This window comes from Anabrus simplex, chromosome 6, assembly GCF_040414725.1.
Source record: "Anabrus simplex isolate iqAnaSimp1 chromosome 6, ASM4041472v1, whole genome shotgun sequence".
NCBI lineage: Eukaryota > Metazoa > Arthropoda > Insecta > Orthoptera > Tettigoniidae > Anabrus > Anabrus simplex.
In genome coordinates, this window is record NC_090270.1 from 237,417,740 (window position 1) to 237,439,835 (window position 22,096).

The following is a 22,096-nucleotide window of genomic DNA, read 5'->3' on the forward strand; positions in this document are numbered from 1 at the left end:
GGAGAAGAGGATATAATCCAGATTTGATCTTGGCCACTAATAACATAGTGCAACAATGCAGCAAGGGAGTATGCAACCCAGTCCCCAAGTCTTAACACAGACCAATCCTATGTCAGTTTTACTCCGCTATCCGACCTCAGTATGTTCCCTTTCGTAGTAGATACAATTTCAAAAAAGCAGACTCGTCAAAATTCTCCGCTGTACTAGATGATATGGTTCAAAACATCAAACCAGTTCCTGAAGCATATGAACAGTTCACTGAGGCTGTTAAGAAAAGTTCTTGTAAATCTATTTCCTGTGGATGTCGCACCAGTTACATCGAAGGTCTTAATCTGGATGCAGTCTCGCAACTAGAGGACTACTACAAGCTATTCGAACAGAACCCGATGGGTGAGGAAACTATTAAAGCAGCACACGCCCTAACTTCTCTAATAGCCTCATCGAAAAGAGAGAGCTGATCAAAATTAATGGAAGAATTGGATATGACGCAGAGTAGCCAGAAGGCTTGGAGACTCCTAAAGAAGCTGAGCAGAGATCCAACCATGAGTAATACACATTCTTCTGTAACAGCCAATCAGATTGCCCACCAACTTCTCATGAATGGTAAAATAAAACAAGAAGCCAAAACCTGGAGAGCTATGTTGAAAGTACCTGCAGGTAGGGATGAAGAAACATCTGAGCTCATGCAACATTTCAGTTTCACTGAGTTGGAAAATGCAATAATTAAGTGCAATCTGGATGATATGCGAGTTGAGCAAATAAAGAATTTTGGAAGAAACATGAAAGAATGGTTGCTACAGTTTTATAATAACTGCCGAAAGATGTTCAAGATTCCAAAATTGTGGAGCAAAACACGTGTAATTGCTGTTCTGAAGCCTGGAAAGGACAGCAGAGACCCCAGGAACTACAAACCAATCTCTCAACAGACTCATCCACACTATCAACAAAAACCTCATTCTACAACAGGCAGGCTTTAGACCAGGCAAGAATGCTGTTGCACAAGTTCTCAACCTCACGCAGTACATTGAGGATGGTTTCGAAAATCGACAAATTACAGGGGTAGCTTTTATTGACCTCAGTGCTGCATATGATACAGTGAACCACCGTATACTGCTTCATAAGATCTTTACACTCACGAAAGATTCAAAACTTACCAGATGGATGTCAACCTTGTTGCAGAACCGCAGGTTTTTTGTTGACTTTCAAGGACAAAGAAGCAGATGGAGATCACAGAAAAATGGACTGCCCCAAGGAAGTGTACTGGCTCGATTGCTATTTAATATTTATACCAATGACTAACCACTCCCAAACAAAACAAGTTTCTTATATGCAGACGACCTTGCACTAGCCTGCCAGAGTGCAACTTTTGAAGAGATAGAACTCACCCTTGACAGTGCTCTGAAGGAATTAGGCACATATTACAAGGCTAACCACCTAAAGCCGAATCCATCAAAATCTCTACTTTGTGCTTTCCACTTCAAGAACAGAGAGGCATCAAGTAAATTACATGTCTCCTGGAATGGAACCCCCTTGGAACATTCTTTCACCCAAAAGTACCTAGGGGTAACGCTGGACCGCTCCCTCACTTTCAGAAAACACTGTTCCAACATCAAACACAAAGTCAATGCCAGAAACAACATCCTGAGGAAGCTGAGAGGTACAAACTGGGGTGCAAAGCCACAAGTTCTTAGAACCACTGCATTGGCTCTGTGTTACTCTGCTGCAGAATATGCATCCCCTGTGTGGTATAGATCATCCCACGCCAAGACTGTGGACCCTGCCCTAAATGAAGCTTGTAGATTAATGCCTGAAACCTACTCTGTTGAGAAGCTATACTGTCTTGCTGGCATTGCACCTCCAAGTATTCGTCGAGAAGTCGCTGCTGATCAAGAACGACTGAAGGTTGAGAACGTTGAAGCTCACCCACTGTTTGGTCACCAACAATATCAATCTAGGCTGAAATCCAGGAAAAGTTTTCTCCAGGCATCAAAGCCCTTGAAAGGACCACCAGACAAGGCAAGACTTTCCTTGTGGAAATCTAAGCAACAAGAATGGATGGAGCCGCATGAACAACTTCCGGCTGGTTACAATGTAGACTGGAGTGTTTGGAGGTCCCTTAACCGATTAAGAACTGGTGTCGGCAGGGCTAAGTCCTCACTTAAGTTATGGGGCTTCACATCAGAGGACAGCAAGTGCGACTGTGGTAAAGAACTAACAGTGAGCCATATGTATCAATGTCCTCTCTGCCCATTTTCATGTTCACAGCAAGATTTAATGCTTGCTGAAGACAACGCCCTAGGTGTGGCTCAGTTTTGGCAAAACACCATCTAGATGTACAGTAAATTTGATCTATTTTCTTTTGTCTGTTAATTTTTGTAAATAGTTTAATTATTACTTTATTTTCAACTGTATGATTAAGTATGCTTCTGACACGAGTAAATAAATTAAACTAATAAACAGAATAACCTAATAGCTTACATATTTACTAGCTAGTTACTTTGGAATTATATTTTGACTAGGCCTACCTTTTTAACACTGCAAATAAATCTACCTGTAAGAAGAGGACAGTGAATGCAAGTGTGTATTATTTTTCAAATGAGCTGAGAGCAGGAGTCCGACACATCGTACGATTCTTTCAGTGTGCCATGGCTCTGTATGTCTCGCTGCAGTGGAAGTTTGGCTTCCCGCTGATGTCCAGTGTCACAATAATAATTATTAAATTAATGTTATGTAATATTATTGAATTTTTTTTTTTTTTTTGCTAGTTGCTTTACGTCGCACCGACACAGATAGGTCTTATGGCGACGATGGGACAGGGAAGGGCTAGGAGTGGGAAGGAAGCGGCCGTGGCCTTAATTAAGGTACAGCCCCAGCATTTGCCTGGTGTGAAAATGGGAAACCACGGAAAACCATTTTCAGGGCTGCCGACAGTGGGGTTCGAACCTACTATCTCCCGAATACTGGATACTGGCCGCACTTAAGCGACTGCAGCTGTCGAGCTCGGTGATTTTTGTTTTAAGAGGAAGTACAATGAGGTAATCATCCTCCATAAAGCAGAGAGTGGCCACAACAATTGTTAGGAGACACGGCGCATTTCGACAGCTCTACATGAAAGATTCACAACTAAATATTTTTTATTTTGCACGTTGTCGATACATTAATTGCTTAAGGCAACTTATTGGTTAAAAGTGGTACATGTTTTGTGTATTATTAACATCTTCTGATAAAGTACGATACGGACCATGAAGCTGATTTTATGTAAGCTCTACTTGAAGATGAAACGAGTTTCGTCAAATGTTCGCACTTATAACACGGCCACATTATGTCCAGAATTAGATGTTATATTTTTACTTTTTTCAATCGTACTGCCGAACAGGTTTTCGGCACTTTCCTCAGGGCACTGTAGAGTAACTTGGCTTTCAGGCAGGAATCAAAACTACTCCTTCTTAACACAAATTTGGTATTTTAATATTATCGTACATGATTATGTTATAGATGTTGATTCCCATAGGGAATCTGAAATGTTTGTTCCGAATGAGTAAATTTATAATACCAATATAAATGGTCCGTTATTGGACATTATAAATTTTCCAGCTAACTCGAGACCAGAACAGATTTATATTTTATATTTAAAATGCCAAAAACCGCCGTTGATTTATTTGCACACATTACATTTAAATGGTTTGAATCATTTCCAACTCGTACTGACTTGTGCAGCAAGCGCACTTTCCAGATGAGCTCAAGGTCACGAATAACTGTAATTTCAGAAGTTTACATGATATTTTTTATCTCTTTCCAATTTGATTGGACTAGTGACGGGCAGAACTGAATCACGGCCGACTTGATGCGTCGTTCTAACTAGGAGTGCAGTGAGGGATCTAATATAAATGGTCCGTTATTGGACAATGGAATCAACATCTATATCAGCGAGGGATCCAGTCGGCCGTGATTGAATATAATGCATTCGACAACTTTTGAGAATCGATACTTACATTCGAAACCATGTTTTTGAGTTCAATATAACCTTTAAAAGTCGATGTAGGCCTAATTTATGCGGTACAAAATTTCCAGAAACTGACTACCGGTACGATCAGTATACCGGAGAACAAATTACAATGGAAGATTAAGAAAAAAAGAGATTTCACCATCTTGTTGGGCGCTTTTGTATCCAATGTGCTTTATTACTTGTGCCTGATTGTCGTTTGGATTGGCGTTATTAGATCTTTTGAAGAGTTTGGCTAATCAAGGTTGCTGAACTAAAAGGAGTTTTCACAGGAAACTGACGAAGATTCCCCTGTAAAACTGAATATAAAGTATCGAGATTTAGAACTCGCATACCGGTAATTAAAGTGGTTTCGTGGTCTAACATGCCTGCCTCTCATTCGGAGGGCCCAGGTTCAATTCCGACCAGGTAATGCAATCTTACCTGGATATAAGGGCTGGTTCCAGGTCCACTCAGCCTACCAGATTACCTTTAATTGAGGAGCTATCTAATGGTGAGATGGCGACCCCGATCTAGAGAGCCGGCCGAGAGGATTCGTCACAATGACCATACGTCACCTCGTAATCTGCAGGCCTGCAGGCTGAGCAGCGGTCGCTTGGCAGGCAAAGGCCCATTGGGGCTGTAGTTTGATTTGGTTTAAGAGTTTTTATAAGATTATAATTAAACATATTTCATTTTTGTGATGTTTAGCCAAATTGTTGATGGTTTTCATTCATTCTCGGATTTTCCGTTTTCCCGTGTTGTACGTTTTATTTTCATGGTCCCTCGAAAAACGGAGTGAGGGTCATGATATCAGGAATTGAACCATAACCAAGAGGAAGAATTAAGAGGGGAAAATTAGAAAAGAAGGATGGAGATACACTAAATAATTTCACTGAACTGATTTATATTTCTTACCTCAATATACATATTGCCATGAACTTCAGACAAAGCATGTCTAGGCAGTCCACTTCGCAGATGTAACCCATCACAGTTTTGAGACACAACATACTTGAGTAATCCACTGTAATACAACTGTGATAATGCCATATGTGTGAGAGTTGGCTCAGCCTGAGTTAGATCATGGAGTCTAAAACAGAAGAAAGAGAAAAGAAAACATGACAAATATCAATAATAATAATAATAATAATAATAATAATAATAATAATAATAATAATAATAATAATAATATCACCATCATCATCATCAACTCTTGACTTCCAGTGATGAAAGTTGGCAATCCATCACCAACATGTTTAACTAGTTGCTTTCACTGCAGTAGTAAACTAATTAGAAAATTGAGAAAAGTTAACATGAAATGTAACAACAGAAACCTTTAAGTATCATAATAATGTTATTGGCTTTACGTCCCACTAACTACTTTTACGGTTTTCGGAGATGCCGAAGTGATGGAATTTAGTCCCGAAGGAGTTCTTTTACGTGCCAGTAATTCTACCAACACGAGGCTGACGTATTTGAGCACCTTCAAATACCACCGGACTGAGCCAGGATTGAACATGCCAAGTTGGGGTCAGAAGGCCAGTGCCTTACTTTCCAGATCCAGATCTAATCTCAGTATCCTTGGGCTTACTGCCTTCCAATCCACCACTTTATTACTTAATCGTTCACTTGCTCACTTGTGATAATTCTGACTCCTCCCTCAGCTCTACTTCTCATCTACTCCTGAATATCTCAGAACATGTCCCTGGTCCAGTTCCATCTCCCCTGTTCCCTTTTTCTTCACTTCGCTGATCCCGAATTTCGAATTTGTACTTCTTCATCTCCTCCACCACTTCCACTTCCTTGCCTGTCAGAGAAGTAATATTCCAGGTTTCAATTCTCATATTCTGTTCTTGCCAATTCGTAGTCCTGTGATCCGTCCGGCTTCAAATCTAATATTTCTCTGAACTGTTTTGAAATTCACTCCATACAGGTAATTAACCCTGTGATGGAGCTAGGACAGTGAGAGGGCTGCTCCCTTAAAGCCTCTGTCCTTGCTTGATTTTCTTTCTGGGTTTACTCCCATAGCCTTTGGGTCAAAACCCTATCCACAAGGCAGTGGATTGCCTCAGTTGATCCGCGGGTGCTTATTTGGTATAACCTTATTTGCACCTGCCCTGCATATCTACAGTACAGGAACAAATTAGTATGTCTAAAATCTTGAAGAATGACGTGTGATTCAATCTTAAGAACTAATAATTAGGTTATATTTTTTTTGCAAGTTGCTTTACGTCGCACCGACACAGAGAGGTCTTACGGCGATGATAGACAGGAAAGGGCTAGGAGTGGGAAGGAAGCGTCCGTGGCCTTAATTAAGGTACAGCCTCAGCATTTGCCAGATATGAAAATGGGAAACCACAGAAAATCATCTTCAGGGCTGCCGACAGTGGGGTTCGAACCCACTATCTCCCGAATACTGGATACTGGCCGCACTTAAGCGACTGCAGCTATCGAGCTTGGTTAATTAGGTTATGGTCATTTGAAATTTGAAAATGAGACAGACAAGCAGTAATTGTAGGGACATGCCAACAAGCGATAGCCTATTCAACAACTTTTAGCTACACAGTTTGTCGAGTTACGTCTCTTTCAACCACGCTTCATTTTAATTAATTGCTTCAAATCTTTGATGTCAACAAGTATATACTTATTCAACAACACTGCCGGTATCAAATGACAACAAGAGTTTAAACTTCGTGAAGACTAAGATTTAACCTGTCACATGTTTCAATTATCAAGATGAAGAGATCTTAGAATTTTACAGACTCTTATCCTCAAAGCATAACAAACTTTTAGCCTGATCTCATTTTCAAATTTCAAATGACTATAACCTAATTATTAGTTCATAAGATTGAATCACAAGTCATTCTTCACGATTTTAGACATACTAATTGTTTGAAAATATTTGAGAGCAAACTTATTCTACCATAATTTAAATTGAATGTATTTTTATCAACTTTCTCACTATTAAGTCCTTGTTAATAAAGCACGCTACCAATGATTCTGCCTTCTATGATACTTTTGTGAAATAAGTTTAAGATTGTAAAATGTACAAATAGTTTTAAGTCATTAGTTACGAACATAAACCAACCCCTGAGATTCTAGATTGGCTGATGATGTTCTACAAAGGAGTGAAACATGTTCCGCATATAACTTCATGTTAATGAGGAAACTCTAAATGTAGTAACATTTTGATGCATTGAATAGGTGGTTTATAATAAAACATTGTTTGTTGTAGTTAAACACACTTTCAATACGGATTAAAAGATGAGGTTAGTTACTTGGATCTTTGAAGTCTTGTACCCACTTATGCACTTTGCCTTAACTCATAGCATTGGCACCGTACACTTTGCAAATCTGTCAGTGAATGTCTGTAGTAGACAGGTTCCTTGCCAACAAAAACAGTATCACTGACCGACGGGCGGGTGAGTCGGTAATCTTGAACATTTGAGCAAGCACAGAAGAGAACCGTACAGGTAAGCAGCAGAGCTGCAATTGAGCACCGTTGTTCCCGAGACATTCAGGCAAACAACGCATGCGCAAACTACTAGAGTCTACAACAAAATGGCCCTTACTTAAAAAACATGCCTCGTATCATCTATAAACTATTATTCGTCAACCGTCTGGCTCCATGGCTAAATGGTTAGCGTGCTGGCCTTTGGTCCCAGGGGCCCCAGATTTGATTCCCGGCAGAGTCGGGAATTTTAACCATCATTGGTTAATTTCGCTGGCACTGGGGCTGGGTGTATGCGTCGTCTTCATCATCATTTCATCCTCATCATGACGTGTAGGTCGCCTACAGGTGTCAAATCTAAAGACCTGCACCTGACGAGCCGAACATGTCCTCGGACACTCCCGGCACTAAAAGCCTTACACCATTTCATTTTTAAAAAATTCTTCAACCACTTTTCCCACACCTGTGGGGTTGAGGGTGCGAGCTGTGCAGTTGAGGATTTGGCTTTGTTTTACGGCCGGATGTCCTTCCTGATGCCACCCTGTGTGGTGGGATGTATTCACTATGGTGTTTTTCTGTGGTGGTTGGTTGTGCGGTGTGTTGTCTGAAGAAAATGTTGGGACAAGCACAAACATCCAGTCCCCAGATCATAACTTACCCACAAAGACGCACACGAGATGCTGTCAGTTGGTACAATTATTTTATTCACATCTATTTACAAATTAAACACACACATAACCTTAATCACAGTATCACGAACAAGACACTTCACTCTGAGAACATCAACAAAGCTGCCATTTTAAAACAGCTGAATGACACTTCAATATGGAGACTGCAACTATTGCATGTCATCATGAGATAAATATTCCTGCTACACCATAACTCTACTGAACAATAACTCCCTAACCAATAAATCTCTTAATAATCACCGTCAAGATCATCTCCTTATATATGTCCTGGCAAGGATTCCAGAAAGATACATTTAAAAAATATACCTTTGTGAAAATTCTAGAGTGCCTAATACATAGATTATAATGTACAGAATAGTATCCATCATTCTCGTCACCTATTACCATTCTGGAAGTTGCAGTGTGTTTCACAAATATGGATTACAAATTATACATTCAGGTAAGAATGAATTATATACAGGTTCTTACATTAATTGAACCGATATAAATGTTTATGTACAGCACATGTTTCACGACATAACCTCACACACAATACAATCATTCAACTACTAAATAATAATAATAATAATAATAATAATAATAATAATAATAATAATAATAATAATAATAAATCAGAATAACTAATCATGTGTGATTAAAATTCCTGACCTGGCCTCAAAGTTGACCATTCAGCCAAGGAGTCTGACACCATCTATAACTATTATAAATAATGAAATAATGATGACAATAAAATTCCCGGAATTTAGTCCATATTCTATTTTAAACCAGCCAATTTTGCTTACTTCTGTCTTGACACACTTTAGTATTTACAATACATTACTTCATATGTTCTTATTGTGTTACTCTTCTGATTCCTTTCTATACCAGACTTTCCTAAACATTGCAAGTGGATACACTACACTATCAAAATGTATTTCTGAAAGCAATACAGTGCCATATCCTTTCTATACTCCTGCTGAGTTTTATCTCATAATGAAAATGAGTTTTACTCTTGACCTTCCAATTCTCAAAACAAAACAGTTTACATCTTTTATTATTTTGACAACGTGAACTAGAATTTAAGTCTATAATTATTATACATATTCATACTCCCTTTCCTGAAAATAAGTACCATAAATCCCTATGCCAATTTTCTGGAACCTCTTACCTTACACTCTTGAGCAGCCTGTATGTCCAATGCAATCCCTCAGTCCAGCTAACATTTTTTTTTTTTTTTTTTTTTGCTATTTGCTTCATGTCGCACCGACACAGATATGTCTTATGGCGACGATGTGATAGGAAAGGCCTAGGAAGTGGGAGGAAGCGGCCGTGGCCTTAATTAAGGTACAACCCCAGCATTTTCCTGGCGTAAAAATGGGAAACCACGGAAAACCATCTTCAGGGCTGCCGACAGCTAACTATTAATTCAACTACAACTTTATCTTATTATCTCTGATTTCTCTATCATAATTTTAACTGCCAGTTCCACCTCTAAGGTTAAACATCCTTTGGTTACCGAGTGCTGTTATATTTAAGAAACCATAGAAATAACCTTCCCATCTCTTCTTTATATCTGCTGGTGTTGTCAATTCGCCTTTCACAAAATTACTGAAACTTTCCCTTTCAAACAAACAAACAAACAAACAAACAAACAAACAAACAAACAAACAAACAAACAAAAAATAAATAAATAGATGGATAGATAGATAGATAAATAAATAAATTCCCCCACTTCAGATCAGCTCTATTTCCTAAACAGTTCAAGATTTTTCTTCTGTTCTACTTCACTGAAGCACCTCATAGCTTCTTTACCTTTAGTTGTTTTTCATTACTGATTCTTTTTCTTACCTCATCTGATGTTCTATCACATATCCATTATGCTATGTTGTCAAAAACACTCTTAAATCAACAATATTATTATTAGATATCTTTCTAAAACACTTGCAGGCTACCACAAGGACAAAGAGTACCATAACCAATAGATATTATTTCACAAAAGTTATTTTATAATACCTAAATGAAAACAGGGTAGCTTCAAGGTGGTTGTTCTGTTCTGTGATCAAAAGTTTTCTCAGGCATGCTGCAACACAGATCAGCTCTTTGTATTTGGCTTTATTAATCGATAATTCTTTGATCAAGGTTTCTTTTTTTTTCTTTTTTTTTTTTTTCCTGTCCCCTTATCCATACTATAAACAGTGTGTTCATTATATTCAGATGGTCCTTTGCAAAATCTTCCCACAATTTATTTCTGGATTCTGAAATTTTATGTTTGGCTCTATTACTTTTGTCTTCATAGTTCCCTATTTACATAATTTCTTGTCTGGAGTCAACTTTGATCTGCCTTCTTCTTACATTTCACTTCATGATTTTTCATGACTTCCTCATTCTACTAAAGCCCGGTTTCACAGTATACGCTTAAGCCTTGGATCGGGCTTAAGCAGGAGCTTAAACTCTGGACGAGTTTCACAGTGGGGAGTGCAAGTGGTAAGCCGAGCTTATCTGTGACTGGCTTAAGCTGTATGAAACTGAGGTTTAAGCTAAGGATTCAGTTCAGATGGTAGAGCGCTGGCCATCTTATAGCCCCACTTGGCAGGTTCGATCCTGTCTCAGTCCTGTGGTGAAGGTGCTCAAATTCATAGTTAGTGGGACATAAAACCAATAACATTAACATTAAATAACTTATATTTCTGAATATATTTCGAAGCTCGTGAAATAATACAGTTTCCGTGTTCCGATATACAGTAAAAGAGACAAAAATGTCGGTCGGTCACTTGCTTCTTTTTCTTGGCTTACGCTGCGTGAACCATCAACGATAGACCCCAAGTGTAAGTGTACGAATTGTAGAGCATAGAAACCTCTACAAAAAAGTCTGCGATGGTATATACCTATTTCCAACCGTTTGCCCTCTAGAAGCGATTTTATGCTATACTCAGCGGTAAAAAAATATAACTCCTTAACATTAAATAAATATTTCGTTATTATCCTCAAATTCCTCATCGAAATAAATTGTTTGACCTCCTCCAGTATTTTATAAGGATTACAATAACCTTGTCAGGACATTATCTGCATGAATGGCTCAGAAGTTATGGCCATTTTAGACTGTAGTGGTAATACGTGTCAGCAGGACGGGCGAGTGACCTTTCTTAAACTTTATTTTTGTTACTATTATTGGAATCACATTTTCCGTTCATTTTTCTAAATTATCTTGGCTGATAAACGATGTATAACCTACAAGTCAATCAATCATAGGCTACGGATGTAAACAAAGATGACAATTGAATCATTGCGCATGCGCAAGCATTACCAACTTCGGAGATGTTCAGCTTAGTAAAGCTGCACATGGTCCCCCTACTGTGAAACTCGTAGTGTTTAAGCCAAAGAGTAAGCCTTGCTTAAGCGGCGTGCGTGGCTTACTAAAGCTTCGACTTAAACTCAAACTGTGAAACCGGGCCTAAGATGTGCACTTTATCTCATTTTTACACACTATTGTTACAAGGCTTCCCCTTACCAGTATCCTTGTATACAAACCACCCATACTTTAAGTTACTAATCCTGAACCTGCACAGTGCCTATTCTTTGAAACTTCTCACTAATCACATCTCTTCCCTGTCCTGAAGATTTTCACCCTTATTTGTCTAGAAAAAACTTACTCTATCCTATGCCAATGTCAAAGTGGGGGAAGGTAGGACATCAGATATGGTAGGACGTTTGGACTAGGAGAGAGGAATTCCAGAGGGGATGATCTTGAAAATTTTGCGATGTCAAATGATTGAGTGATTATGAACACTTGGTTTAAACTCCCACCTAGAAGACTATATACATGGAAGTCTCCAATGGACAAACCCTGAAAATGTGTGAGAAACCAGATTGATTTCATGTTTGTATATGAACATTTCAGGAACAGTTGCACAGCAGTGAAAACTCGTCTGGGTGCAGACATCATCTCAGATCACACACCACTTGTTCGAGTTTTCAAAGTCAAAATGAAGAAAGTGAAGAGGAAGAACAGGCAAAACTACAACCTGAGGAAAATGAAAGACCCAACAGTGAAACAGAACATGCAAGGAGAACTTAACTTGACACAGAGGAAAACATCACCAGTAATAATGTAAAATTAGAATTGACAAAACACTGTGTAGCAAATAAAACAGAAGCACATGAAACCAGAGGGGGAAAAGAGAAAGTCATGAATAACGGATGAAATACTGAACTTTCAATAAAGGAAAACCTGCAGAATACAGAAAGATAAATACAGACATCAGAAGAAAGATCAGTGAGGCAAAAGAAAGAAAAAAGTGGAGCAATGTGGGGAGATTGAGTTATATCAAAGTAGGTATGACAGCTTCAATGTACTCAGGAAAATAAGAGAAGTAACGGGGAAATACAGGGACGGCACTGGTGGAAAGTTAATAGATGAAGCCAGGAACTTGATGGTGGATTTAGAAGACAAGAAAAAGATCTGGAAAAAGTATACAGAAGATTTATTTCATGACACCAGATGTGCTTTTGCACAAAATACAAGTGAAATAAGCAGCACAGATATATTAAAAGAAGAAATTCAAACAGCCATCAATCAGATAAAGGACGGAAAGGCAGTGGGACCAGATAAAGTAGAAGCAGAGCTCTTAAAACTGATGGATGAAAATCATGTAAAATGGTTGACCAAAATTTTCGACCAAGTTTATGTAGGTATCTGGGAAAATTCCATCGGAATGGCTCAAATCATAGTTCATCACCTTGCCAAAAAAGCCAAATGCAAAACAATGTGGAGATTATCGTGCGATAAGCATTGATGAGCCATCTCTTGAAAGTGTTCTTGAGGGTAATACACAGAAGAATATACAGACTGTGTGAAGATCAGATAGGCCCTAATCAATTTGGGTTTGTTAAAGCAGTAAGTATGAGAGAAGCCCTGTTCAGTGTGCAGGTACTGTTTCGGAGAAGTAGAGATGTAAATAAGAATATATTTGCTTGTTTAATTGACTACCAGAGAGCCTTTGACCATGTAAAACATGAAAAATTGATGGAGATTTTGAGAAATATTGGAATGGAGGAAAGAGATCTGCGAATCATCAAGACGCTGTACTGCAATCAAACAACGGTATTGCATGTTGAAGGAAGAACACACTGAAGCAGTCAAAATTCTCAGAGTGAGGCAGGGGTGTATCTTGTCATCTATACTATTTAATTTGTATTCAGAATACATATTTAGAAAAGCCTTGGAAGATATTGAAGGAATTTTGAAAAATGGAGTGAGAATAAACAACATCCAGTATGCTGAGGATATGATTGTATTTGCTGATACGATCCAAGCGCTACAATCACTAATGGATAGAATTGTAAGAGTCAGCAGCCAATATGGACTTGAAATGAACACCACAAAGACAAAACTCATGGTTATAAGTAAGGAAAATATTGCCGGATTAAACTTGGTTATAAATCAAAAAAGTATAGAAAGGGTAAAACGATATTCATACCTTGGAACCATAATAAATAAAGGCAGGGAATGCTCAAAAGAAGTCAAGGTACACATTTGAAAAGCAAGAAGTGTGTTCCAGAAAACAAGTAATGTGTTTAAAAGCCACAATCTAGCTTTAGGAATTAAAGACAGACTTTTGCACTGCTGTGTATTTCCTGTTCTTTTATATGGTGTAGAGACATGGACCTTAAATAAACACACAGAGAAGAAGCTGGAGGCCTTTGAAACATGGCTTTATAGGCAGATCCTGAGAATATCTTGGACCCAGAGGATAACAAACATGAAGGTAATGAGAAGGATGAACACAACACCACAGTTCATCAAGATAAAGAAATGCTGAAAGCTGGAACATATCATGCACAATACAGATAGATATGACCTACTCCAAAAAATACTTCAGGGGAAAACAGCTTAAGAGGTCCTGGAAGAATACGAATACCTTGGCTTGACAATCTCAAGAGACTGGTGCAATATGTCATCCGTTGAACTGTTCCATGCTGCCACAAACAAGACAAAAATAGCCATCATGATCGCCAACATCCGAAACAGATAGGCACCGAGAGAAGAAGAAGGATACATAGAAGGAACAGAGTATGCACTTCTTCCGTTCCTCATTGTCGCCAGCAGACCTGAGAGTTAGTGGTGCTGCAACCACAACGATCACAGTGACCTCACCGAGCCATTAAGCCAGTTGATTAAATTCATCAATGATATACTTATTGTGTCTTTTATGGTGCAATATGCCAGGTGCTGTTAGCTTGCTTGGTTGGCAAAGGATGTATTTATTTTGTTGTGCTTTGAAAGAACCAGTGACGACAAAGTATTGTGTGATGGTTTAGGAAATAACTACTTGTAGTATGGGACAATCATGCAATGATGAAGAAAAGTCAAGTGGAAGATGCCAGTGGAAAGAGGTACAGTGCTGACTTTACTTCAGAGTGTTTGCTATTTAAAATAAAATCACCAAAGGTGTACAAACATGGCCTGCAACATGACTTTCTACTTCTTCCTTCACAGCATTTAAGTAATCTTTGTCAAAGACTTATGTATCCCTATTTTAGTAAATCTACATTCCTTTGATTGAATTTCAGAGTTCTATAAAGAAATATATGAAAATGAACGTTACGGATTTGTTATATTCAATGAGGTCAAACTTCGTGAAGATATTTACTGTAATAATTCTTCCCTTAAAGTGGACAAGTTTACTGATTTCAGAGACCTCATGACTGGTGCCCAAAAGAAACAATCGGCAAATCATGAGTTAGTAATTATGTTTGTACGATTTATGTAAGACTGGATCTAATCAACTGTTATTTACACTAGCAGAAATGCTATTCCCGGGGATATTCTCGCTAAAATTCTTATACGACTCGAAACAGTTGGGGTGACAGTAGTTGGTTTCACTTGAAATGGCAGTGAAATGAATAAAAAGACCGGGACATCTTCAGAAATGAATGAAAACAAAATATCCAACAAAATATCTGCCCAAAGGAAAAAGAAAGGTATGGGCATTCTTAAATTTTGTACACATACTGAAATGTAAAAGTCGAATTCTCTCACAAGGAGAAAGATACAAATTTATGTTTTTATAGGAGACTTTTTGAGGAAGACTTATCTAAATGCACAAGGCTTGAAGCTTGTCCCAAATTGACATCAGCTGAATTAGATTAGTCACCCTTACCTTTTAATTCTTCAGTAGCAGTGTTGCCAAAAGCCATAAAATTATACTGAGAAATGAACTCAACTGGGTTTGAAGGCACAGAGGGAGCAGAAGAATGGCCAAAGTATCAAATTAATTTATGTATTTTAATTAGATACAAGACGCTATGCAAGAAGAAGTCTTAAATTAGACAAAACATGTACCAAAAAAAGAATAACATATCTTAACATTGAATGTATTCTCACTTGTAAAGTGAAGTGTAATAACTGGATGGACCATTAAACCTAATACCATATTTTCTCACATAATTAATGCTCTTGCATAATTTATGCATCCCAATATTTTTGGGCCACAAGTGGAGAAAAAGAACTTCGAACTTCCATCATGCAGCTCCCAATGCATTTCAAATTGAAGATCTCAACTACTGAAGTAGCAGCCTTCCTATTGCAAAATCGGGCATTCCAAATACTTGGCAACGTGCTATTATCAACCAGTAGGAAATACCACTGCACTAGTTCAGTGATTTATTTATTATTTATTTAGTGTATGGCTAACACATCATATTACATATAAATACAGTAGTAATACATATTTAAAGTTTGAAGTATTTACAGGTTCAAGTTATTTACATAGTCAACACAAAGGTGAGAGCAGAAAAAAGTCTCTAGGGTTTCTCTGGTAGGCGGTAAGAGGACACTGCTCCACAATGTGCTAAACTGTTTGCTTCACAGCACCACAACTGCACACTCCCGAATTAAGTATTCCATATTTAAGGAGGGAATCAGCGCAGAAATGACTAGTGACGCACTATTCCAGTCTGGTACAAACGTATTTTACGAGTGGGTTTTGGGAACGGGACATGTGTTTTCTGTGATCTCAGAAGTGTTTGTTAGTCCACAGTGAGCAAGAATTCGAGTAATATTGCATCATATAAACTCGCAGTGATCAGTTACGCCGAAATATGTGGCTATAGGGCAGCGGGCCGCAAGTATTCAGTGTCTGAATGCAACGTGTGCTACCGCAGTAACAGAGAAGTGCCCTTCAAGTGACCAACAAATCTTGCAAAGCATTTCGCGGACCAAAAGGTGGCAAGTTTTCGAAAGTAGAGGAGGATCTGCTTAAATACACGATTTCGTTATGCAACGTTGGATATGCCGTTTCTCTCGACATGCTGTATTTTAAAGGATGAGAAATAGCTGATGCACACGGAATCGGCATCTCGGATTTGAAGGTTAGCCGAGGCGGGATGATTACTTTTATGAACAGAAATGGACTTTCTCCTCAACGAAGAACAACTTTATGCCAAAAAAAAAATATGTTCAACCAAAAAGTAATTGATTTTCATCGCTTTGTCATTGAGAAGCGTAAAGTGAAGGAATATTTGTTCTCCCAAATAGGAACCGCAGGTCAAGCGCCATTCAGTTTCCAAATGCCACAAAGTCAAACAACTGATAAGAAGAGGACATCGAGTGTTACTGTATGTACTACAGGAAGCGAAAAACTATGTACTGCAGAAAGTTTGCACCTTACGTTGTTCTAAAATGAAAAACAATGCCTGAAGTAAAATTTCCGCGAGGGATCCACGTACGTATCCAAGTAAGAGGGTGTTTGGACACGTCACTTGTACAAGAATTGATACAAACGGTTTGGGGAAATCTATATGGGTCCCTCTTTCAATAGCCGACCCTTCTTATGTTGGACAGTTTTCTTCCTTTTGCTGGTATTTCGTTATTATGCACTCACATGAATTGTACTTTTATGAGTTCATGTTTATTTCACTTCAGGGCGTATTGCCAGCTCGTAATGGGAAGAGTATTTTCCAGTGTCAATACTTCAAACCCACATGTCCAACTTACCTGATGTACCCTATTTCACCTTTCAAAAAAAAACCTCACGTTGGAATTTTGCACCAAATGACGATAACCAAAGATGAGTTGAATCAATCGTGTGTATATTATATTTGATAGGCCTTGTAAGTGTAAATGAAAGAAAACCTACAACCTGTTTTCCAGTCTTTGAACCGGGCCTGGCATGTAATGAATGAACCATATATAGGCTATTACAGTAGTACGATGGGGTTGCCACTCCCAAAGTGTAAGTGTAAATGAATCTTAAATAATTTTTTAAAATCTGAATTCCTTGAATAACTTACGCTTCCAAAGTTTTCGACTGTATTTTTCGTCAAAAAAGTGTGTTAATTACGCAAGAAAATACGGTACTAGTTCTTAATTAAGCTGTATCAATACGGACCTATATGATGAAGTTTGTAAATTGCTACATACCATAACGAAGCATGGGTATATTTGCTAGTGAAGGCATAAAAATGAAAATAGACATGAATTAATGAGGCACATCCAAGCATCTCAGAAACTTACAGCTTGGTACCAGAGAAGCTGATGGCCTCAGGATCCCTAGAAAAATAAAAAAAATTCAAATTTTCGTGAGGGGGGAGGGGGGGGAGAACGCTGGGGAGTTTCAAATTTTGGGCTCAGCATAAGAACGCAGTCGTATATATTAAACCAAAATGATAACCTATAGGTTTCGTGGGCTTAAAAACTTCCAGGAAATTCCTCATTTTTACACTCCTACTCTCAAATCAAGATGGCAGCACAATCTCCCAGATGAGCTAAATGAGCCTGTAACCCACAGAAAATTCCAAGATGTTTACATTTTTCATTTTTTACCCCCGACAAATATCGAAATATGGAGGAAATTTTAATGGCGGTGCAGACCTTCCTTTCGAGGTATTTGGTGACTAATCGGTAAGTCATATCACAAAACGGATGGCACAATCTTTGTTCAATTTGGAGTGATCTACAAATTGGTGCTATGACTTTTTGTCGTACCTCTCTCCCTTATACGTTAGATTTGGCTGTATTTTTCGATTGTACTTAAATTTTGTAATTTGTACACGTATATTTCATCGTTTGACACACTTATATTAAAGATAGAGTCATCAAATTTGGTATGTACATTGACAAGACCGATTGCCAAATGCGAGATAACTTTCATGATACTAGCTTGCACACAAGTATGCGAAAAATAATGTAAAGCGTTAAAAATATATCCAAATTTCACCCTATTCAAACTTTCTAAATCACTCTAACCCATAAATATGGGAGATATGAGAAAATGTTTTAGAGCCAAACATATAAAATGATAAAATGGGCGTCTGATGGCACAAACCATTTGTCGATGTGATGCACCGTTTAGGAGCAGTAAATCTGTATGAATGTCCGCTATATTGTGAACGTGCATATACCTACGTATATCGATCTATATTCACTGAAATCGATTTGTAGCGATCCATTAAGGGTGTGTCCGTCATTATTATTAATACTTTACAAATTGATAGTGACTGTCAACAAGAGGGTGTCTTCTGTTGTAATCAATTCTCCCCACTTCTACTTTGACTGGCAGTAGTAATGTGGTCCTTTTCCAACTCCATACCTGCCAACTTTCAAAAAGAGAAATCCGGAAGATCCTCAAGCGGAAATTTTTTAACAACACGCACATGCGTAACAGTCTTCAGACATAATGAAAAAGGACTGCGCGGGGGGGGGGATTATAAACAATAGTAAAACAAGTCAAATATAGTAGAACCTCGATGCATCGTTCGCGGAACTGTCGTTTTTCCCGTATTCATTGTTGAATTTATTCGATCCCAAAAATGTTCCATATAAACCAACGCTGAATTTCCCCGCATCTATCGTTTCTCTAACTATCGTTTTATCGCATCAATCATTGAAAAATTATTTCTCCTCGGTCACAATTTTTCCGCATTGATTGATCGTACGTAAGAAAAATATACGCAAAAGTTTTTTGAATTTAGAGGGACAGCTCAATATCCTTAGCATATAATAACGGCAACCTGTTACGCGAGAATGTATGAGCGATTCGGAGTTGCAAGTCTTAAACAAGGATCTTGTAGGCTGGAGTGCTGTGCGCAGGTTATTCACGCGCAACCTCACTACGAGCCTCCTGGTGACAACGCTTCTCCTCGGCCCAGTAACCAATCCCTAGAAGTATTCTTACCAACAAGAATCAAAGCCTAGACAGCGTAAAACTCAAATTTGCCACCATTTTCTGTGTTGGTTTAAGCTGGCTAGGGCTGCCAACTTCGTTGAAAAAAAAAAAAAAAAAAAAAGGAAAATCGCGCAGTGTGCCAAATACATTTAATTAGTCACAGGGTGATTAATCGTGTTGCACCTTGTGGAGTGTGAGGGATGCTAGAGGCCTGTTGACCGCTTTGTTGCCCACTACCTCATAGTCTCATTACAAGCCAGACCAATAATCTTTTCGCATAGCCTGGTCTTGTAGGCCTAGACACAAGTGTTCCTAAGTTGGCAGCTTCGCACAAGCCGCTGTGATATCGTTCGAGACGCGGCGCCAACGAGCACAGAATATTCTGTGCTCGGTGCGCGGCACGTTGAATTTCTAACCTCTGTGACATCATCTGAGTTGAGCTGCAGGAGCCGCGCCGTGTTGAGTATCTACTCTATCGTTCGCAAAGGGTCTACGGAATCTTTTCCTAAATGCAGGTTATCGCCGTAATGTCCACGTATATCTTTCATTTGCAAGAAGAGAACTGGACCTAAAGGTTTTCAATTACGGTATTATGAAATGTGAAACGAAACGGCGTAAAAGTCACGCTTTTTATTTTCAACTCGTAGGTCTATATCACGGTTGCAATATTTTGATACCGGTGTGTATAGTATGAGCTAAATGGTTAGCACGTGTTGGCCTTTGGTTCAAGGGATCTCGAATGGGTTGAGGATTTTAACTTTCCTTGGTTAATTCCAACGGTTCGGGGGCTGTCTGTTTGCCGAATTAAACATTAGAATTCATCTTAGGTAGGGCCGCATTTTCATATGCGCCTAGATCGCCTAACAAGCGACCACTCGAAAGACCTGCACCCGGCTCTGGAGGCCACGCGCCATTATTGTTTTTTATAATAATTCTTATAATATATTTACATAACGAGAAATGTCCCAATACAGTACCCGTCTTATTATTTTGCTTTTCCCCTATTATTTATGTTGCCCGCATTTAGTTTTCCCACATCGATCGTCGTTTTCCCCCTGCCCCCTGAGAAGCGATGCATCGAGGTTTTGCTGTATATGTTATAATCACCCCTGAAATTAAATACTTACATAAAGTTACGTCTTGATGAGTGCTCATCTGTTTTCACTTAACACTGGGTCACTTTCCGTGATCGTATAAAACAAGGAAATTAAGCAGAATATGCCTCCCGAAAAGACTGATAATATCGTTTCTTAGTTGAACTTATTGCGAACACCACTAAAAATACTAAATCACTTAGAAATTCGTCACGCAATTCCACGAGTTTCAGAACTACCGCCAATGTTACACACGCACACAAACAAAGCCTTTCAGCTGCTACGAAGCACGACGCAGTTACTAAAGTTGTTTTATATAAATTCACAGCCTGCTACTTTTCACGGATTTTGTTTCTTAAAAATCACAGCCTGCTACTTGTTTGGGAACATCTCATTGAATGAAGTAGCAGTTGAGGTAGGTGACAAAAGCGCGGTGATAATCGATAATGTGATTATCGATACATTTACCAGTAGAATTTCAAACCAATTATTGTAGTTGGTCTTGTTCAAACATTGAATCTCGTATTACCAGCTACTATCAAAAGTCGAACAAATCCGATTTGACCGCAGAAACCGAAACCAAGCGCGGATATTCATAATCCGTACTACCAGTAGAATTTCAAACCAATTATTGTAGTTGGTCTTGTTCAAACATTGAATCTCGTATTACCAGCTACTATCAAAAGTCGAACAAATCCGATTTGACCGCAGAAACCGAAACCAAGCGCGGATATTCATAATCCGTACTACCAGTAGAATTTCAAACCAATTATTGTAGTTGGTCTTGTTCAAACATTGAATCTCGTATTACCAGCAACTATCAAAAGTCGAACAAATCCGATTTGACCGCAGAAATGGAAACCAAGCGCGGATATTCAAAATCCGTACAACAACGCTGTTCATCCGTACAACCGTAAAACACACTCAAAATCCGTACATTTTAAGGAAAAACCGGAATACTTGGCAGGTATGCAACTCCTGTGTAACTGGCATTAGTAAGGAGGGCCTACCATTTTAATGAAGAATTCCCTTCTCGGTTAGACTAGCAGAAGGCAATGGAGCATGCAATTTTGTCCAAATATCCCCTACCCGATTCTGTCTGGCAGTAGGCAAGTGTGCCCACCATTATAAACAAGTTTACCCATTTAAAATGTGACTAGCATTAGGCAAAGTGGCCTGCTATTATAATCGAATCTCACCAACTCGAGTGTGACTGGCAGTAAGTTGTCTGGCATTAGATAAAAGGGCCTGTCATTATAATGATAACAACATAACTCTATTTTTAGTGGCAGTAGTGGAGGTGCCTGCCATTATAATGAAAGCTCCTCAATTGGAATGTGTCTGGAAGTAGGAAAGGTGGCCTGCCATTTTAACGAAAACTCCCCAAATCGATTGTGACCAGTAGGGGTGGGCACTATGTCCCTGTTTCGGCACACTGTGCCGTGCACAGTCATGTTCCGCTGTTCCAGAACACCGAGTGTCAATTGTTCCGAAACATTCTCAAGCGAGATGGAGACACTGACTCACTGTCCCATCAGAAGCGCCACTATGCACTGCCCTTCGCCTACTAGCTGAACTGTGCAGTGGGAACACAGGACGCGGGACTGTAACTGCACAGTGTAGAGAGAACTGCGAGAGGCAACATTACATGATCCGCGCCAGCGGGAATGTGCCTGTACGGAACGTGCTGTGTGGTGTGTGCCTGTGTGTAGTTATGGCCATGTCCAGCATAAAGC

The 22,096-nt window shown here is 38.9% G+C and overlaps 1 protein-coding gene across 2 annotated transcripts in view; it reads right to left on the reverse strand.

Annotated features, from left to right (window-relative positions):
- Sirt7 (sirtuin 7) overlaps window positions 1-22,096 on the reverse strand; it is a 197,416-nt gene that overhangs the window by 69,821 nt on the left and 105,499 nt on the right. For both annotated transcript variants that reach the window (XM_067149238.2, XM_067149239.2), the window contains exon 4: window positions 4,901-5,072. In XM_067149238.2, the coding sequence (XP_067005339.2) occupies window positions 4,901-5,072 (172 nt within the window). The remainder of the gene's footprint in view (window positions 1-4,900; window positions 5,073-22,096) is intronic.